The 18,237-nt window shown below is 38.9% G+C and overlaps 2 protein-coding genes across 2 annotated transcripts in view; both read right to left on the bottom strand.

Moving 5' to 3' along the window:
• Window positions 1-18,237, bottom strand: part of LOC309476897 (vitelline membrane outer layer protein 1-like) — a 41,247-nt gene that overhangs the window by 9,008 nt on the left and 14,002 nt on the right. The window lies entirely within an intron of this gene.
• On the bottom strand, window positions 6,108-14,369 carry LOC309477560 (vitelline membrane outer layer protein 1-like; the record flags this gene model as incomplete). Its single annotated transcript, XM_082140834.1, has 3 exons — window positions 6,108-8,374; window positions 8,648-8,748; window positions 14,325-14,369. The coding sequence occupies 3 exons, from the start codon at window positions 14,367-14,369 to the stop codon at window positions 8,191-8,193; spliced, it is 330 nt and encodes a 109-aa protein (XP_081996960.1). The 3' UTR covers window positions 6,108-8,190.

The following is an 18,237-nucleotide window of genomic DNA, read 5'->3' on the forward strand; positions in this document are numbered from 1 at the left end:
TTATCCTGACAACGTTTTATATGTACAGAGGTAAAGGGAGGGAGGCCTTCACAGGGGAGAGACTAGTTGACACTTCAGGTGTTTGTCGCGTTGTCGTTGTGTCCAGGCGCTGGTCCTTCCTCAGATCTGGATACGGCCTGGATCCGGCGGACTGCGGTAAACCTCGGGATAAACAGAGAGACTAATATTAGCGTAGATGCCATCCTTCTTATGATGTACCAAGTACATCAGGATTTTCAGGAAGTGTTCCCGGTCCTGGCTGATCTAAACTATGCAGCCTAACATTGAATTATATAAGTCTATAATGTGTATGCTAGGCCAAAGAGATGTGTTTTTAGTCTAGATTTGAACTGACAGAGTGTGTCTGCTTCCCGGACAATGTTAGGAAGATTATTCCAAAGTTTTGGTGCTAAATAGGAAAAGGATCTACCGCCATCAACGATTTTGATATTCTAGGTATTATACAACTGGCCGGAATTTTGAGATTGCAATAGACGTGAAGGACTATAATGCGTTAAGAGATCGCTCAAGTACTGCGGCGCTAAACCATTTAATGCTTTGTAAGTAATCAGCAATATTTTAAAATGTATACAATGTTTAATAGGGAGCCAATGTAGTGTTGACAGAACCGGGCTTATGGAAGTAAAATAATGTCAAATGTTTTTGAAATAAATTGAATTGCACTACTTGGAAAAAAAAATAGGCATTGCATTAACCATGCTTGCATTTTAATGCATTGTATTTTTAGTGCTTACATTTTTATGGGATGAAATTCAACATGGTTGAATATTTAAGCTGTGAATATTTCAATTAAAAACATTTCAAACACCTTTTCATTATTAAAAATTCAATAATCCATATTCACCTTTCATATTTCACTTCCAAAATATTCAAACTGTTTAAAAATACAACCAATAATATTCAACAGGAAATTTTCGGTCCATTTTATTTCGCTTTGCAAATTCGCTTCCACAAAGTCAATGGTTCAAATTCGACAGTAAATTCAACATTGACGTCCAGGAACTGCAGGAAAAGCAGTAGATTTCCGAGCATACTCTCCATCTGCTGTTAGTCGACCTCACCAGCAGATGGTGCAAAAGCGCGTGTTGAAGACCAGCAACAGTTAGAACAAGTCATTCATTCATAAAACTCATTTACAGCAATGTAAGTGTATTTGTGATTATTATGACGGCTGTTTTATGTTAAATAAAACTTAACAGTGTCTTCACGGTTACTTTTCCTGTGTAGCCTACATGCATCTTTCTCTACCGTGAACGAGATTATAATGTTATTCCCCGATGCGGATATACAGATCCAATGTTACATTTTTGAGGTTGACATATATTTCTCTTGGTTGTTTAGTTGCCTTAACTTTATATTGTGGTGATGTGCTGCATGCAGGCTATTAGGGTTTCCCTCAATACTTAAGGATTCCCCTGCTGGACATATACAACGCTTAACGTAGCTTAATGGACTACAGTGATGTAAAAGACCAAACTCGCAGGCAAGCAGATGGACTCAGAATAACGCGCAAAGCTTAATGCTGAGCGTTTCCCAGTGATAGACTGGCATAAAGATGGCTTGATGTTGGACATTCGCACATTTAGGGACCGTCTCTAAAGTGTATACGACTTTGGTATACACGTTTCTAACTCCGATAGCATTTGAATAGAACGACTTACAGTCATAAAACCAACTGTAAAGTGTTCATTTAGTGTCAGGCATTAAGGCGCACCCTTTGGATTTTTGATATTTATTCAAATAAATTTAAGTTTGCTATTGAAGTTAGAAACGTGTATGCCAATGTTGTATGCAACTTTAGAGACGGTCCCTAAATGTGCGAATGTCCAATATCAAGCGAATTTTTACATTTAGTCATTTAGCAGAAGCTTTTATCCAAAGCGATTTACAGTTAAACTAACAATAGGAGGACAATATGTCCAGTGCTGTGACAGTTTAAGCTAATGCAATACACGTATGCATACTATATGTATGTGTTGATTTTATGCCAGTATATCACGAAACGCTCAGCATGAAACTTTGCGCGTTAAGTTCATATTCTGAGTCCATCTTCTTGCCTGTAGCCTATATAATAGCCTACAGCCTACTTCCCTAATAAGGTGCAAGATTGGTCTTTCATATCACTGTATCAACGGAAGGGAAATCCTTGAGCATGAGGTATTGAGGGAAACCGATTATGATCCTGTTCATGGTAGAGAAAGCTGATGACATGCAGAATACACAGGGAAAGTAACAATGAAGTTATTGAATGAAACATAAACACAGCTTTTGTTTGTTTATCATCTTTTCCGCATATACTGACACAGATAATCATTTTCATTTTATGAATGAATGTCTTCGTCAACAACAAGCGCTTTTGCACCATCTGATGGTGAGGTAGACTAACAGCAGATGGAGAGTATGCTCGGCAATCTTCTGCTTTTCCTGCAGTTCCTGGACGTCAATGTTGAATTTACTGTCGAATTTGAACCACTGAATTTGTGGAAGCGAATTTGCAAAGCGAAATAAAATGGACCGAAAATTGCTTGTTGAATATTATTGGTTGTATTTTTAAACAGTTTGAATATTTTGGAAGTGAAATATGAAAGGTGAATATGGATTATTGAATTTTTAATAATGAAAAGGTGTTTGAAATGTTTTTAATTGAAATATTCACAGCTTAAATATTCAACCATGTTGAATTTCATCCCATAAAAATGTAAGCACTAAAAATACAATGCATTAAAATGCAAGCATGGTTAATGCAATGCCTATTTTTTTTCAAGTAGTGCAATTCAACAGGCTTTTTATTTCAAAAACATTTGACATTATTCTACTTCCATACGGGCTAATATGGTCATACACAGAGCCGTCGTCGGTGGTCACACTGAGCCGGTCCAAGTCTCTCTTCCCGACGGGAATGTTCAGGAAGTTCAACTCTCCATCCGTCAAACTCGTCTTCATTACTGCACATCAATCAAAGCAAATTAACACTCACAAGACGATACGCATGAGATCAAGAGAACAGGCAGTGCATTTGCAGTTTTAAATTAAACTATTAAATACACTGTCGCTAATTGAAATAAGATAAATGTTAACTGAAATAAAGTCTCCTCTATTTATATAGCGCTTTTTACAATACAGAGTGTTTCAAAGCAGCTTTATAGAGATAACAGGAAAATAATGCAACAAAATCTGTTGTTTCCAGAAGAAAATAGCATCACAGTCCAGCTTAAGTAAGCTCAGTGATGTTTCATTTTTGTTGTAAAAAAGTTATTTAGTTCATTTATATATATATATATATATATATATATATATATATATATATATATATATATATATATATATATATAGCCGCTCTGGAGAAAACCGTGATGTCATCGTCCAGCTCAGTTCAGTTCTCATATAATGCGGTCAATGCAGATCAATAATATTGTTGAATATTAAATTAAATGTCCCCAACTAAGCAAGTGTAACGACTGAGACAATCAGACACATAAATATTTGTTACATTTAACAAATTAGCTTTAAAGTCCACTCTTAGGAATGAAACATCCCCCCTGTGACGCATTAGTATTATAAGAATCTTGAAGATTCTTTTGTTCAACACCCTATCAAATTACATGTTCAAAGGCCTGCTTGAACAAAGGGTCGTAAAGAAATTCCTTCCAAAGGGAACTACCGGTACTTCTTATTGGCTCACACACCTCTAGAGGGTGACATCTTCATGCTTTAAAAATCACTGATCACAAGATCACGCCTCTTTAATTTAGCTTTAATTCAAATGGGCGAGACATGCAAGTATCAAACGTCTCATTATTTGAAACATTAAGTGTCCTTACCCCTTTTAAAGAAAGGCGTGTTAGAACTAAACTGATGGTTTGCTCAAGGCTGTTGATCTGCTGAATTTCAAACAATGCTATAACTTCTTGCTTTCCTGTATTCTGCTTCAGCTCTCTTTCCCTTGGTAAACTGTATGCATGTATGTATGTTAGAGTAGTTTAAATGTTTAGTCTAGTTAATAAAGTCTTGTTCATGTCACACGTAAAGTTGTCCGTGTCTCAAGCTCATATACTGAAGTCGCTAATCATACCGATTTTGACTACTTGCTCTTAGTAGTACTGTAAATTAAGAAAGACATTTCCCATGCCCCGGAAATGTACATTTCTTAGAATTAATAAACTATTAACAGTGAGTGTTCACGGCACAAACAGGTTAATTGATTGTAATATTAATTTGGGAAATTGTGGGAAAACATTTGGAAACAGTGGGAAATTGTCTTTCAACCCCTCTAGAATTTTCAGATAGGTCTGGCCTAGGTGTCCTGCATTTGAATGTTCGTAGTATAATGCCCAAATTAGACCAAGTCAAAATCTGGGCCAAGATGACCAAAACTGACATTTTGGTCTTGTCTGAGACCTGGCTCAAAAAATCTATAGCAGATATTGATGTTGCAACAGAGGGATACAATGTTTTTCGTTCTGTTCGGAAAAGTAAGGGAGGAGGTGTTGCAATCTATATAAAATCACAATTCCATGCAACTGTTATAAAGTCATTGTCCATCCCAAAACAGTTTGAGCTATTAGCTATGGACTTACACTATGGAAATGATTGTCATCTGAATATCGTTGGCTGTTATAGACCACCCTCAGCTGTAAATGACACTCTCACATTTACATTTATGCATTTGGCAGACGCTTTTATCCAAAGCGACTTACATTGCATTATCCTATACATTTATACATAGGTATGTGCAATCCCCTGGGATCGAACCCACAACCTTGCGTTTTTAACGCAATGCTCTTACCACTGAGCTACAGGAAAGCCTCACCTCACTGTCATCAGTGATAGCTGAGTTGCAAGGAAAATAACTCTTACTGCTGGGTGATTTAAACTGGGATTGGTTGTCATCAGTGTCAAACCAGTTTAAGAAATTTTGTGATTCAGTGAATATAACTCAAATCATAAATGCACCCACAAGACCTAATCTTAAAGGTGCACTAGAATGTGAAATTGAATTTATCTTGGCATAGTTAAATAACAAGAGTTCAGTACATGGACATGACATACAGTGAGTCTCAAACACCATAGTTTTCTCTTTCTTATTTAAATCTCGTTTTTGAAAAACACCCCTGAAAAACAGGCGAATCTCCACATAACACCAACTGTGACGCAACAGTCGGGATCATTAATATGTACGCCTCTAAAAATTTGCATATGCTAGCCCATGCTCAGTGCCAGGCGGAACTGCGCAGCCGAATCATCAGAAGTTCTGCAGGTGAAGAAACAAGCAGGAGGAGGATCATAGGGAAAATGGCAGATCTATCTATAATCTATCTATAATCGGATACCGCTACAGTTTAATTCGAAGTTGTTAGTTGCTCTGCCCATTTCACCGCAGACTTTTTTTCTAACCTGGAACAATATCAAGCAGCCAGGCTTCTCTCGGCGTCTCAAACGGACGAAGGGGGCAATTTCAACTAACGTTATATTCCCGCAAGCGGTAAGTAGTGATTTTATTAACGATAATTTACACTGTGTTATCTAGATCCAGCGCGATATTGTTTTTTCCTCGAGAGACATCATGGCTTGCAAACGAGCGAACGAAGCATGGCAGTTGCTCAGTGTTTGGATGTACAAATGAACACAAAAGTATTTTTTTAGCTCCTTCATCCGAGCCTCTGAAGAACCAGTGGGTTATGTGAATTTCTGATGTGTAATTGTTCAAGTTCAAAGACAGATAATCTTTCTCTCAAAGTCGTTCAACACTGTTTATGCATCAGTAAATCGCGTTGCAGTGATAAGATCTTCATTCACGCGATCAACAGGCTGTCATCTGCTCAATGCTCATCTGCAACCTTTTATGTGATGGGAATAGATCTAAATACTTAAAAAAACTTCTCATGATTTGTTAATCCCGATAGCTGTAATAGTAAAAACGTATAAAAGCTGTAATAGTAAAAGTTTTCCAGATAGCTCTACATGTAATGCCAGATATTTCATATGCAAGCATGTCAGCCAATCACAGCAGTGGGCAACAACACTGAAGTCTCACAGCAGACACGCCCCTTCAAACAGAGTGTTCAAATCAATAGATGAAATCAGGCTAGGAAATATGCCTTTTATTTCTAAATTATAACCAATTTTGATCTAAAAAACATACTAACATTATAAGGGCACCCCAGGAAACATTATAAAATAATAAAATAATCCATTCTACGGCACCTTTAATAACCCAAGCAAATCCACTCTAATTGATGTCATCCTAACAAATAAACCCCATAAATTCACCCACATAGGAATTTTTCCAGACGGTGTCAGTGATCATTGTGCTGTAGCAGCTATACGAAATTGTACGATTCTAAAAGTAAAACCTAGAATTATTAAAAAAAGGTGTTTTAAGAACTTTGATATTCAAGTTTTTTAACATGATTTGTTTGCATGTGACTGGGATGTGAACTCTGCATGGCAGTATTTCTATACATTATTTTTAAAGGTCATGAATAAGCACCTATCAAGAAGTTTAGAGTGAAGGGCCGCGATAATCCTTGGTTCACTGATGAACTGTCTGAGATTTTTCGTGAAAGGAATTCAGCTTGGGCCAGAGCTAGAAAAACTGGCCAAGAAAAGGACTGGGTGGCTTTTAGAGCCCTGAGAAATAGATGCACAGCCCAAAACCTGAGTTTTATCTTAATGAAACAACAAGAAATCTAAATAACCCAACTAAGTTTTGGAAAACCTTCAAGTCGTTGTCCCACACTCAATCATCTAATGGTTTCCCGAACCAATTAACAATAAATGAAAGGCAAATAACCGATAGAAACTAAATGGTAAAATGCTTTAACAAGCATTTCGTATCAGCTGGATCTATATTTAGTGGATTGTCTGATCAAAATACTCTGAACGTATGTCACTCAAGGGAAGACTATAGTCCTAGATTTAATTTTAAGCCTATTATGAGTCATGAAGTCTTAATGGCGCTGAAAAAAACTGGATATTCGTACATCTGCAGGCCCTGATGAGATTGAGGCCATATTTTTTTTTATTTGCAGCAGAAATCATTGCTGAGCCATTGACTTACATCTTAAACTTATCACTGGAACAGAATATTGTTCCTGAAGATTGGAAATCTGCCCTGGTTCTACAAATGCTGAAAGGTGGTGACCCTCACCCTGGTGATCTAAATTGGACAATTATCGTCCAGTCTCTAAATTATCAGTGATAGCTAAGATTTTGGAATCTCGTCAGTGAATAATTAAAACAGTTCCTGGTTAGTAATAGTATTCTATCTGTTTTTCAGTCTGGCTTTAGAAAAAAATCATAGTACTACCACCGCTACAATGAAAGTACTTAATGACATAATCAGTGCTTTAGATGATCGTAAATCATGTGCTGCGTTATTTATTGATTTAACAAAAGTCTTTGATACAGTAAATCATCTTATTATCACGGTTGGCTTGCAGTGGCCTCTCTGATGCTGCTATAGATTGGGTCAGTAGCTACTTAAATAACAGATGTCAACATATACATCTAAATGACTACATGTCTGAGAAACTTACTGTTAATTCTGGAGTACCGCAGGGCTCTATATTGGGGCCCTTGCTGTTTACAGTATATATTAATAACCTCAGTGAAAATGTTTTTAATGCAAAAATACACCTGTATGCTGATGATACCATTATCTATTGTTCTGCAAAATCACCTGCTGAGACAATTTTAAAGCTACAAAAAGCATTTGAAAATATTCAGCTCAATCTACATGCATTAAATTTAGTTCTAAATTATAAGAAAACTAAACACTTTTTTTTTTTACTAGAACCCGTAAGCCTGGACCTTCCTTGCCTCAGCTCCACACATTACAGGGCTGGCCAATAGAATTAGCAGCACTGATGTACCTACAAGAAAGGATAAAATACATTTCAACTTCAATAATAGGCGGGATGTAAATGTCCTGATCATCTGGTAAGACTTTAATTTGTGATAATGACCGGCTGACTTTGCATATAAAAATAAAAAAACTTTTTTTTAAGTGTTGTATGACATGGTTTATGTTAGATTATCATAGTATAATGATCAATAATTACCATCCATTTGATCTTCTTGCCATCATCCTCTCACCTGAAAGAATAAACAGATTTAGTTGATCTGCAGTGTGTGTCAGTCTGAGTTTTTGATTGCAATCACATCACCTTAATCACAACAGAACATGCGCACGTCATTGAGAGCGGTGTCGTCTCCCATTCCCTGTGGCTCATCTATCCGGGTCTGTATGCCGCAGATTCCTTTTCCAAGACACTTTGGACTCCAGAAGCCCCACTCGCCCCAGTTTGTGCTGCTGTCACACACCAGCACAAAACCTCCACTGCAGGTGAACCTGGAAAAAATTCAGATGTGACAATATTATGATAAAATATGTAATTGTGCTGTTGGATTGAATGTCAGACACATGATCACCTGCAGCCGACAGCTTTATCACTGCAATCTTGAACAGCAGCACGACTGCAAGTGTGATATTAACTAAACTGAGTTAGTTTATGGAGGAAAACTGAGTCCTTAAATAGCTAAATAAACCCAGGATGGGTAAGAGATGGTGTAAGAGGTTTACACTGGGTAAGAGATGTTATATCTTATAGCACCACACACTCACCTGATGTTGTTTGCGGCCGTATCATCTCCAAATCCTTGGGGAGATTCAACTCTCAGCTGGAAAGATGTCAAGACTCCAGAAGGACACCATTGGATATCTGTCTACTCACCCCAGCTGAAGAAAACACACAAAGAGGTTGCCTGATCAAAATTATTATTATTGTAAAAAAATAAATAAAAAAAATTCTCAGTTTATTTATAAACAAGCCTAATTTCTAGTGAAGCCCGTATCGGGGGGTGTATTGGTTTACTAGTGTCACGTGATCGACGACAAATGAAGCCTCACTTTCTGTCCAATCACTTGCACGTTTCGCTTTGGGTGCCCAGATCTTATTTAACGAGTCATTAGGCTTGTTTGAGATGAGCAAAATCTGTGCAGAACCGATCACCGGTGATCAGCGCGAGATGCATGCCGGTTATAAATGTGTCCGAGTGCAGTCCGCCTTGCTCTGATGTCATGCTGACGTATGTCAAAAATCTCTCGCGAGCAAAAGGTGCACGTGTCGGATTCTGCAGTCGAGCGCAGTTGCTCTCCACCGACTGCGCTGATCAAAAGCATGATGGGAAACGACTTGCTTGACGACACAGCTTAATGCTGATTGGTTTAAACAACCGTGATGTATTGTTCTCTTTTAAAATGTTTGATTTTAAAACTCTGATATCATGTTTTGTGTGTATATTTATATTAATATTCCCAAACTATCTGACAGTGCGATCTCTATGGGTTATGCAATGTATTTTTTATTTTAAAAAAGAATAAAAAAACACATATGTCTGTATTAAAGAAAAAAAAATTTGATAAACATGTATTTGGAATGGAATTAAACAAGTACTTTGGGTGTCTTGTTCATTACATTTATTCTCATATAAAAGCAACAGAACTTAAATTACATCCAGTTTATTAGCAACACCGTGCACGAGCGTGAATCCCGTGAATCCCGCGATATCCATCTTTGATCTCACAGGTGTCAGATCCACTGCGAGAAGAGAGATCTGTCCCGCTTGCCTGCACTTTTTTCACTCCTCCTCTCACTGCAGCCGCCTACTCTCACATACATTTCAGCCGAGGCAAGGCGCATCTCAAACAAGCCTATTGTTGGCTCAGTCTGGTTGATGTGTTTGTGAGGAGAGAAAATGAATTTATTTAATGAACAAATCATACAATTTTGTGTTTCAAACATGTAAGGCTTTTATTTGTACACATTACATTGAAACTATGGAGTGTGTTGTGGTTGCTTCATCTGCCAGAGCTTTTAACACAGACTTCTGGCTGCTTTATTTTAAATAAGCACCAGATGGCGCTGTTCTCGACACTCTCGAAGCTTTGAATCTTTTCCCGGAACACTCAGGGGAATGCCTCAGTGACTACGTTTACATGCAGCCAATAACCCGTTCAAAACCGGGATATTAGCAATAACCCGGTCGCGCACGGCCATGTAAACACCAGCAAAAACCCGGATATGCTCATATCCCGGTTTTTAAAAACCCGGATATTATACCTGGGGTACCCCCTTTCTAACCCGAATATTTGGTCATGTAAACGCGTATCGGCATATCCCCATCAAAAGGGACATTGATTTGTGTTCTGCGCATGTTCTATTCGCAAGGAATCTTGGTCTTTTGAGTAGGGACGGCGCATACAGAAACCCGCGTGCAGTATACCGGAAGTAAACAAGAAGTAGAGGTAAACATGGCGAGACGCAGCACAGCACCACACTTTTGGAGCGAGGAGGAAAGTGCAAACAAAGGCGATCGCTATCTGCCCCGAACTATTCATTATCCGCGTGCTGCTGCTGTTGTTGTTGTCTTTGGATACAGGAAAAAGAATCGGAAATGACGCATATTGCGTCTTAAGGAAGTCCGTACGTCCAGACGCTAACCGCGCGTCGCCGTTTACATCGGGATATTGTAAATTCCATGTATACAGGAGTATCTCTCTCTGCTCACGCATGTAAACGCGTTATTCTGAATGTTTCAGAAACCCAAATAGTGACCTTAACCCGACCATAACCCGGATATTGGATGCATGTAAACGTAGTCACTGATTCATGAGGCTTCATTTCCCCATCCCTACTGCAGACTGAACGCTCACATGCCCAATAATGGCTAGCAGTGAAAACATCATGGAAAAGAAGTGATGCATTGCTACAGCACTGGCCTGAATACTGAGAGTTAGATTAATTTTTAGGTAGACTATTTGCAGAGTATGATAAAGCAGAGACAGTATAATTCCATGAGGAAGAAGCCTCATATTTATACACAAGAATCATTAACCACGATGTCCATTCCATCCAATCATTGTACTCAAAGATCAAACTCTACCATATTTGGCATATTAAGAAATTATGTTTTATTAACAAAGTTCGGGAGCACGTTCAGATAATCAAACCAACATGAGTGGAGCACATTCAGATAATCAACCCAATCAACGAGTTAAGAGGTGTATACAATCACCTAAAGGATTATTAGGAACACCATACTAATACTGTGTTTGACCCCCTTTCGCCTTCAGAACTGCCTTAATTCTACGTGGCATTGATTCAACAAGGTGCTGAAAGCATTCTTTAGAAATGTTGGCCCATATTGATAGGATAGCATCTTGCAGTTGATGGAGATTTGTGGGATGCACATCCAGGGCACGAAGCTCCCGTTCCACCACATCCCAAAGATGCTCTATTGGGTTGAGATCTGGTGACTGTGGGGGCCATTTTAGTACAGTGAACTCATTGTCATGTTCAAGAAACCAATTTGAAATGATTCGAGCTTTGTGACATGGTGCATTATCCTGCTGGAAGTAGCCATCAGAGGATGGGTACATGGTGGTCATAAAGGGATGGACATGGTCAGAAACAATGCTCAGGTAGGCCGTGGCATTTAAACGATGCCCAATTGGCACTAAGGGGCCTAAAGTGTGCCAAGAAAACATCCCCCACACCATTACACCACCACCACCAGACTGCACAGTGGTAACAAGGCATGATGGATCCATGTTCTCATTCTGTTTACGCCAAATTCTGACTCTACCATCTGAATGTCTCAACAGAAATCGAGACTCATCAGACCAGGCAACATTTTTCCAGTCTTCAACTGTCCAATTTTGGTGAGCTCGTGCAAATTGTAGCCTCTTTTTCCTATTTGTAGTGGAGATGAGTGGTACCCGGTGGGGTCTTCTGCTGTTGTAGCCCATCCGCCTCAAGGTTGTGCGTGTTGTGGCTTCACAAATGCTTTGCTGCATACCTTGGTTGTAACGAGTGGTTATTTAAGTCAAAGTTGCTCTTCTATCAGCTTGAATCAGTCGGCCCATTCTCCTCTGACCTCTAGCATCAACAAGGCATTTTTGCCCACAGGACTGCCGCATACTGGATGTTTTTCCCTTTTCACACCATTCTTTGTAAACCCTAGAAATGGTTGTGCGTGAAAATTCCAGTAACTGAGCAGATTATGAAATACTCAGACCGGCCCGTCTGGCACCAACAACCATGCCACGCTCAAAATTGCTTAAATCACCTTTCTTTCCCATTCTGACATTCAGTTTGGAGTTCAGGAGATTGTCTTGACCAGGACCACACTCCTAAATGCATTGAAGCAACTGCCATGTGATTGGTTGATTAGATAATTGCATTAATGAGAAATTGAACAGGTGTTCCTAAAAATCCTTTAGGTGAGTGTATATATATACAGCAGATAATCACGCTTTGAGCCAAAGGAGTTGTCTTTCACTTGGGGTTTCTTTGCCTCAGCTCTAGGCATCGGAGATTTAAGGCTTGTTCGACTTGAACCGGCGCTGCACAGACCGATCGGTTTATGAATTATAATAAAGCAAGATACCCTGTTGGAACCTGTGAGATGTGTGGTTTATATAAACTGCAAAGTTAAAGTATAAATTAAAATGATAGTGACAGATGTGAAGGGGGAGGAGAATTTATAATTGCATCACGTTTAGTTGATAAAACACTTCCGCGCAGGGGTGTAGCACCAAATGTTGGGCCCCGGTCACAGAACCAAGAGGTGGGCCCCTCACAACACCAATACATATCAATATATCTTTGTGGGGCCCCCCCTTTGCCAAAGGGCCCCTGTTACTCAGTTCCACTATTACCCCCTGTCTGACGCCCCTGCTTCCGCGTAGGATACACCTGTGTGTATCCACCAGCTTTCTCCACTGACATGAGCCTGTTAGATGGCTGACACTATTTATACATTCTGTGAAATGAGATCCCCACCCTCTATGGGCGGATTGAAAACATGCGGAACAGCTCCTACTACTGGCTGTAGTTTCTAGTTAGGCTCTAATCTTCTTGATTGACGCAAGTTCCAAGTTTAAAAAAATCCTTCTCAAGGCCTCTTCATGTTCTTGAACTCAACAGCAAACTCAACCAAGATGGCTGATTAGAACACTATGAATATGAGTTGGTTGCAATGAGGAGAAAAAGCTCTAAATACAGCAGTCTTTGTTTTATTAACAAAAAGAACTTAAAACGCAAAGTAGAACTGACACTGAACCAAAAAAAAAAAAAAAAGAAAAGAAATGTGAAAAGCCTGTGACAACTTTAACCATTTCGTCGCTGTCGGGCGGAAACCTCGTATGTCCAAATTTGGTCAATTTCATATTTTTTCACAAATCGATGCTATTGGTCAGTCCCCACGTGGTTCTGTTATTTTTACAAATTATTAACCAATCTAAAGTGTTGAAAATAGCTTGAGAGCAAATCTCGTAACTCCATTGGACACTTCAACTGTCTGAGAATCCTCGTAACTCCACCTCTTCTTCACTCCACGGCGGGCGGGAGCCTCGCGGCATTTTGTCTCCTCAGGATTGAAACTCGCAACGATTAAGAAACCCTCGTCGAGCAACACGTAAAGCAAGCCTTAACTCTGATTTTATCTGTGTCAAACTATGATATCAGTTATTGATGCATTTTAAATGTCTACGTATTACTAGGCTTATTATTAGGCTTATTATACTTGTGCATTGAAGTTTTAAAATGTATCTAATATTATACTTGAATTGAATTAAATGTTTTGGATACCAGCTTTAAATGATTGTTTTTATTATTATTTTACTGACTCGAAGTTGGCACTGTGCATGTAAAATACCCCAAGTAGCAGGTTTTATTTATGGGAGAAAAAGGGTCTGTCTACTGGCGCCAGTAAGTTAAGCCTATTTTTGCATAACTCTGTCTGTTTTTTAGACAATAACGAGTGAAAATAGTTAGGTTAGATACATTTTAGTTGGCTTGTTTTGTTAAAAATCGATAGCTGTAATGCTTCGGTGCAGAAGGAAGCCCGTGAGCCACGGAGGTAAATTTGCGTGCAGATTAGGTAAATTTCCACCTATTAGACAACGTTAGTCAGCTCATCATTTTTTGTTCTGCTTCACTTATAGCTCTTAAACCTTTAAAATAGAGTTTAGGAAGATGTATGTAACCACGGTCGTTAGCTTTGATTAACTATTGAAGCCTTTTCTCTTGTCAAAAGGCTCAACGCGACCGCAGACTTTGTTTGCGTGCAGATTAATTTCCGCCTATTTTAGACAGCCTAATATTTTGGTATTGCATCACTCATATCTCTTAAACGTTTAAAATGGAGTTTAGGAAGATGTATGTAACCACAATCATTAGATTTGAATAGCTCTTAAAGCCTTATCTCTTATCAAAAGGCTGAACGCGACCGCAGACTGTGATGAACACTGCTGGCAGCAGCGCCGTCTGTGTCCGTTCCATTCTAATCAATGACAGCGTAACCTCGTATCTCCCCGCTCCCAAGTCATAAATCTCGTATCTCCGATTAAACATTATTTTAGGGAAATGTTGTGTTAATGTTGGTATACAACAGTATATGATAGCAATATAAGGTATATTACCAACTTTAACGATACAATGTTTAATAACTAAAAAAATATGCAGTTTTTTTAATTTCCTGAAAAATAATGGTTTTGGAGATACGAGGATTCCGCCCGACAGCGACGATTTGTAACTTGCCTAGGAGACTAACTGAAACAGAGAAAACTGAGGCACAGATCTTAAACATAATACAACACCCATCCAAACAAAATAAAACGACACTCGGTTACTAACGTAACCTCGGTTCTCTCTAGAGAGGGAACGAGTGTTGCGTAAGTTTAGCTTACGCTACGGGAAAAGTCCTTTTCTCGAGAATACTGAAGCAAGAAAATTATCCTTAATTTTCCAAAATGTAAAACGCATTTGCTGCAGCAGGCAGACATAGGCGAGACAGCTCGCGCGCCCATTGGCTGCTCTGCAGCAACTGCTGCAACCTATCAGTCTTAACAGTAACAGTTAACCTAACAGTCTTAGCTGACTGTTAAGTTAGCACTTTTAAACATTCGCTCACTTAAAAATAAATCACTTCTAGTCAACGACTTAATAACCACAAACAACCTGGACTTTATGTTTCTAAATGAAACCTGGCTAGAAGACAGCTGCAGTGCAACAATCCTCAATGAAACAGCCCCTCCTAACTTTACTTTTATGAGTGTCTGCAGAGCTGTTAAGAGAGGTGGGGGTCTAGCTGCTCTTTTTAAAGATATCTATCAATGTAAGCAAATATAATTTGGGAATTACCCGTCTTTCGAACATCTGGGTACTGTGTTAAAAGGTGCTCCTCGCATTTTACTTATTATTTACAGGCCTCCAAAATATTCTCCAGCCTTTGCTGAGGACTTTACAGAACTGTTATCAACAATTACCTCAGAGTTTGACTGTTTTGCCATTGCTGGAGATTTTAACATTCACATAGATAATGCAGAAAACAATATGGCAAAAGAAATCAAAACTGTTTTAAAAACTTTTGATCTGACTCAGCATGTACATGGACCCACACACAATCATGGACACACTCTAGATTTACTTATCAGTAAGGGTCTAAACATTTCATCGATTGTTATTAAGGATGTAGCACTGTCTGATCATTTCTGTATTTTCTTTGATATATTGATCTCTCCTGCCATTGAAGCTAGATCTGTGTCTGTCAAGAAGAGATGCTTAAATGAGAACACTAGTGTACTATTTATGAAGGCTATATCTTTAACACCAAGCATATCTGCTGACTCTGTTGATTTTCTCCTTGATTCTTTTAACTCAAAAGTTAAAAATATAATTGATGATATTGCTCCTGTTAAAGTCAGGAAGAAGAGTGTCAGACAAAAAGCACCTTGGAGAAACTCAACAGCAGTGCAACATATGAAAAGACAATGCAGAAAAGCAGAGCGCATGTGGCGGAAGACAAAACTTGTAGTCCATTATAACATCTACAAAGACAGCCTGCATGCTTTCAATATGGAACTAGGCAAAGCTAGACAGACTTTCTTCTCAAATATTATAAACAGCTATTTAAACAACACACGCACTCTTTTTGCTACTGTAGAGAGACTGACAAACCCCCCAAGCCAGATTCCTAGTGAAATGCTCTCAAACAGCAAGTGCAGTGAGTTTGCTTCTTTCTTCTCTGAGAAAATCAATAATATCAGAAAGGTGATCAGCACATCCTTGAGTTGCACTGAGGTCAGACAGATCAGACCACCTGAGAAAGTAGTTACTATGTCTGACTTCAAAGAAATTGATGGCAAAATTTTGGAAGAAACCGTACAACACCTTAAAACATCAACATGCGCTCTTGACACACTTCCCACATCTTTTTTCAAAAGTGTGCTAAACAGTTTAGAAGCAGATCTTCTAGAAGTGGTAAATGCCTCACTTCTCTCTGGGAGTTTTCCAAACTCCCTGAAAACTGCAGTTGTCAAGCCCCTCCTGAAAAAGAGCAATCTGGATAAGACCATATTAAGCAACTATAGACCGATCTCAAATCTTCCTTTCATAGGCAAGCTCATTGAAAAAGTTATCTTCAATCAGCTGAACAAATTCTTAAGCTCAAATGGTTACTTTGACAATTTTCAATCTGGTTTCCGACCGCATCACAGCACAGAGACAGCGCTCATAAAGATAATAAACGATATTCGCTTAAATACTGATTCAGGCAAATTATCAGTGCTGGTACTACTCGACCTCAGTGCTGCATTTGACACTGTCGATCATAACATACTTCTTGACAGGCTGGAAAACTGGGTGGGGCTATCTGGGATAGTCCTAAAATGGTTCAGGTCATACTTAGATGGGAGAGGTTATTATGTTAGTATAGGAGACCATAAGTCTGAGTGGACATCCATGACATGCGGAGTCCCTCAAGGCTCAATCCTTGCACCACTCCTGTTCAACCTGTATATGCTCCCAATGAGCCAAATAATGAGAAATAACCAAATTGCTTACCACAGCTATGCAGACGACACACAGCTGTACTTAGCCCTATCGCCTAATGATTACAGCCCCATTGACTCCTTGTGCCGATGCATTGACGAAGTCAACAGTTGGATGTGTCAAAACTTTCTTCAATTAAACAAAGACAAAACTGAAGTTATTGCGTTTGGAAACAAAGATGAAGTTCTCAAGGTGAACGCATACCTTCACTCTAGGGGTCAAACAACTAAACATCAAGTCAGGAATCTTGGTGTGACACTAGAGTCAGACCTTAGTTTCAGTAGTCATGTCAAAGCAATAACTAAATCAGCATACTATCATCTGAAAAATATTGCAAGAATTAGATGCTTTGTTTCCAGGCAAGACTTAGAGAAACTTGTGCATGCTTTCATCACCAGCAGGGTGGATTATTGTAATGGACTCCTCACTGGCCTTCCCAAAAAGACCATAAGACAGTTGCAACTCATACAGAACGCTGCCGCTAGGATTCTGAGCAGAACCAGAAAATATGAACATATCACACCAGTCCTCAGGTCTTTACACTGGCTCCCAGTTAAATTTAGGATTGATTTTAAAGTACTATTACTGGTATATAAATCATTCAATGGCCTAGGACCTCAATACATTGCAGATATGCTCACTGAATATAAACCCAACAGATCACTCAGATCATTAGGATCATATCAGCTAGAAATACCAAGGGTTCACTCTAAACATGGTGAGTCTGCTTTTAGCTATTATGCCAGCCACAGCTGGAACCAGCTTCCAGAAGAGATCAGATGTGCTCCTACAGTGGTCACATTCAAATCCAGACTCAAAACACTTCTGTTTAGCTATGCATTTACTGAATGAGCACTGTGCCGCTGTTCGTCCGACTGTTTGTACTGTACTGTATTTTATTTAATTTTTCTAAACTGTTTTAATTATCCTTATTTCTTTTAATTATTTTAATTTCTCCTATGTCAGCAGGGCATTTAGCCCGAAACTGTAAATGCCCACTCAGAAGGTAAAAGAAAGTGATAATGTGAAAGTGACGTGTATTAATGTGGGTTTGAAAGTAGAACAGTGTTTAAATGACGATATTAAAGTTTTCGTCTGAGAAAGAATGTGAACGCAGTGCTAAAGTGCTAAAGAAAGTGAAAAGAACGTGTGAGTAAATGAGGGAGAAAAGAAAGTTAAAGGAAAGTTGATAGATGGAAGTCGAGAAAGAATGTGAACGCAGTGCTAAAGAAAGTGAAAAGAACGTGTGAGTAAATGAGGGAGAAAAGAAAGTTAAAGGAAAGTTGATAGATGGAAGTCGTAAGAAGATTGAAGGTTA

Source organism: Leuciscus leuciscus (assembly GCF_965113295.1).
Source record: "Leuciscus leuciscus genome assembly, chromosome: 16".
In the NCBI taxonomy this organism is placed as follows: Eukaryota; Metazoa; Chordata; class Actinopteri; order Cypriniformes; family Leuciscidae; genus Leuciscus; species Leuciscus leuciscus.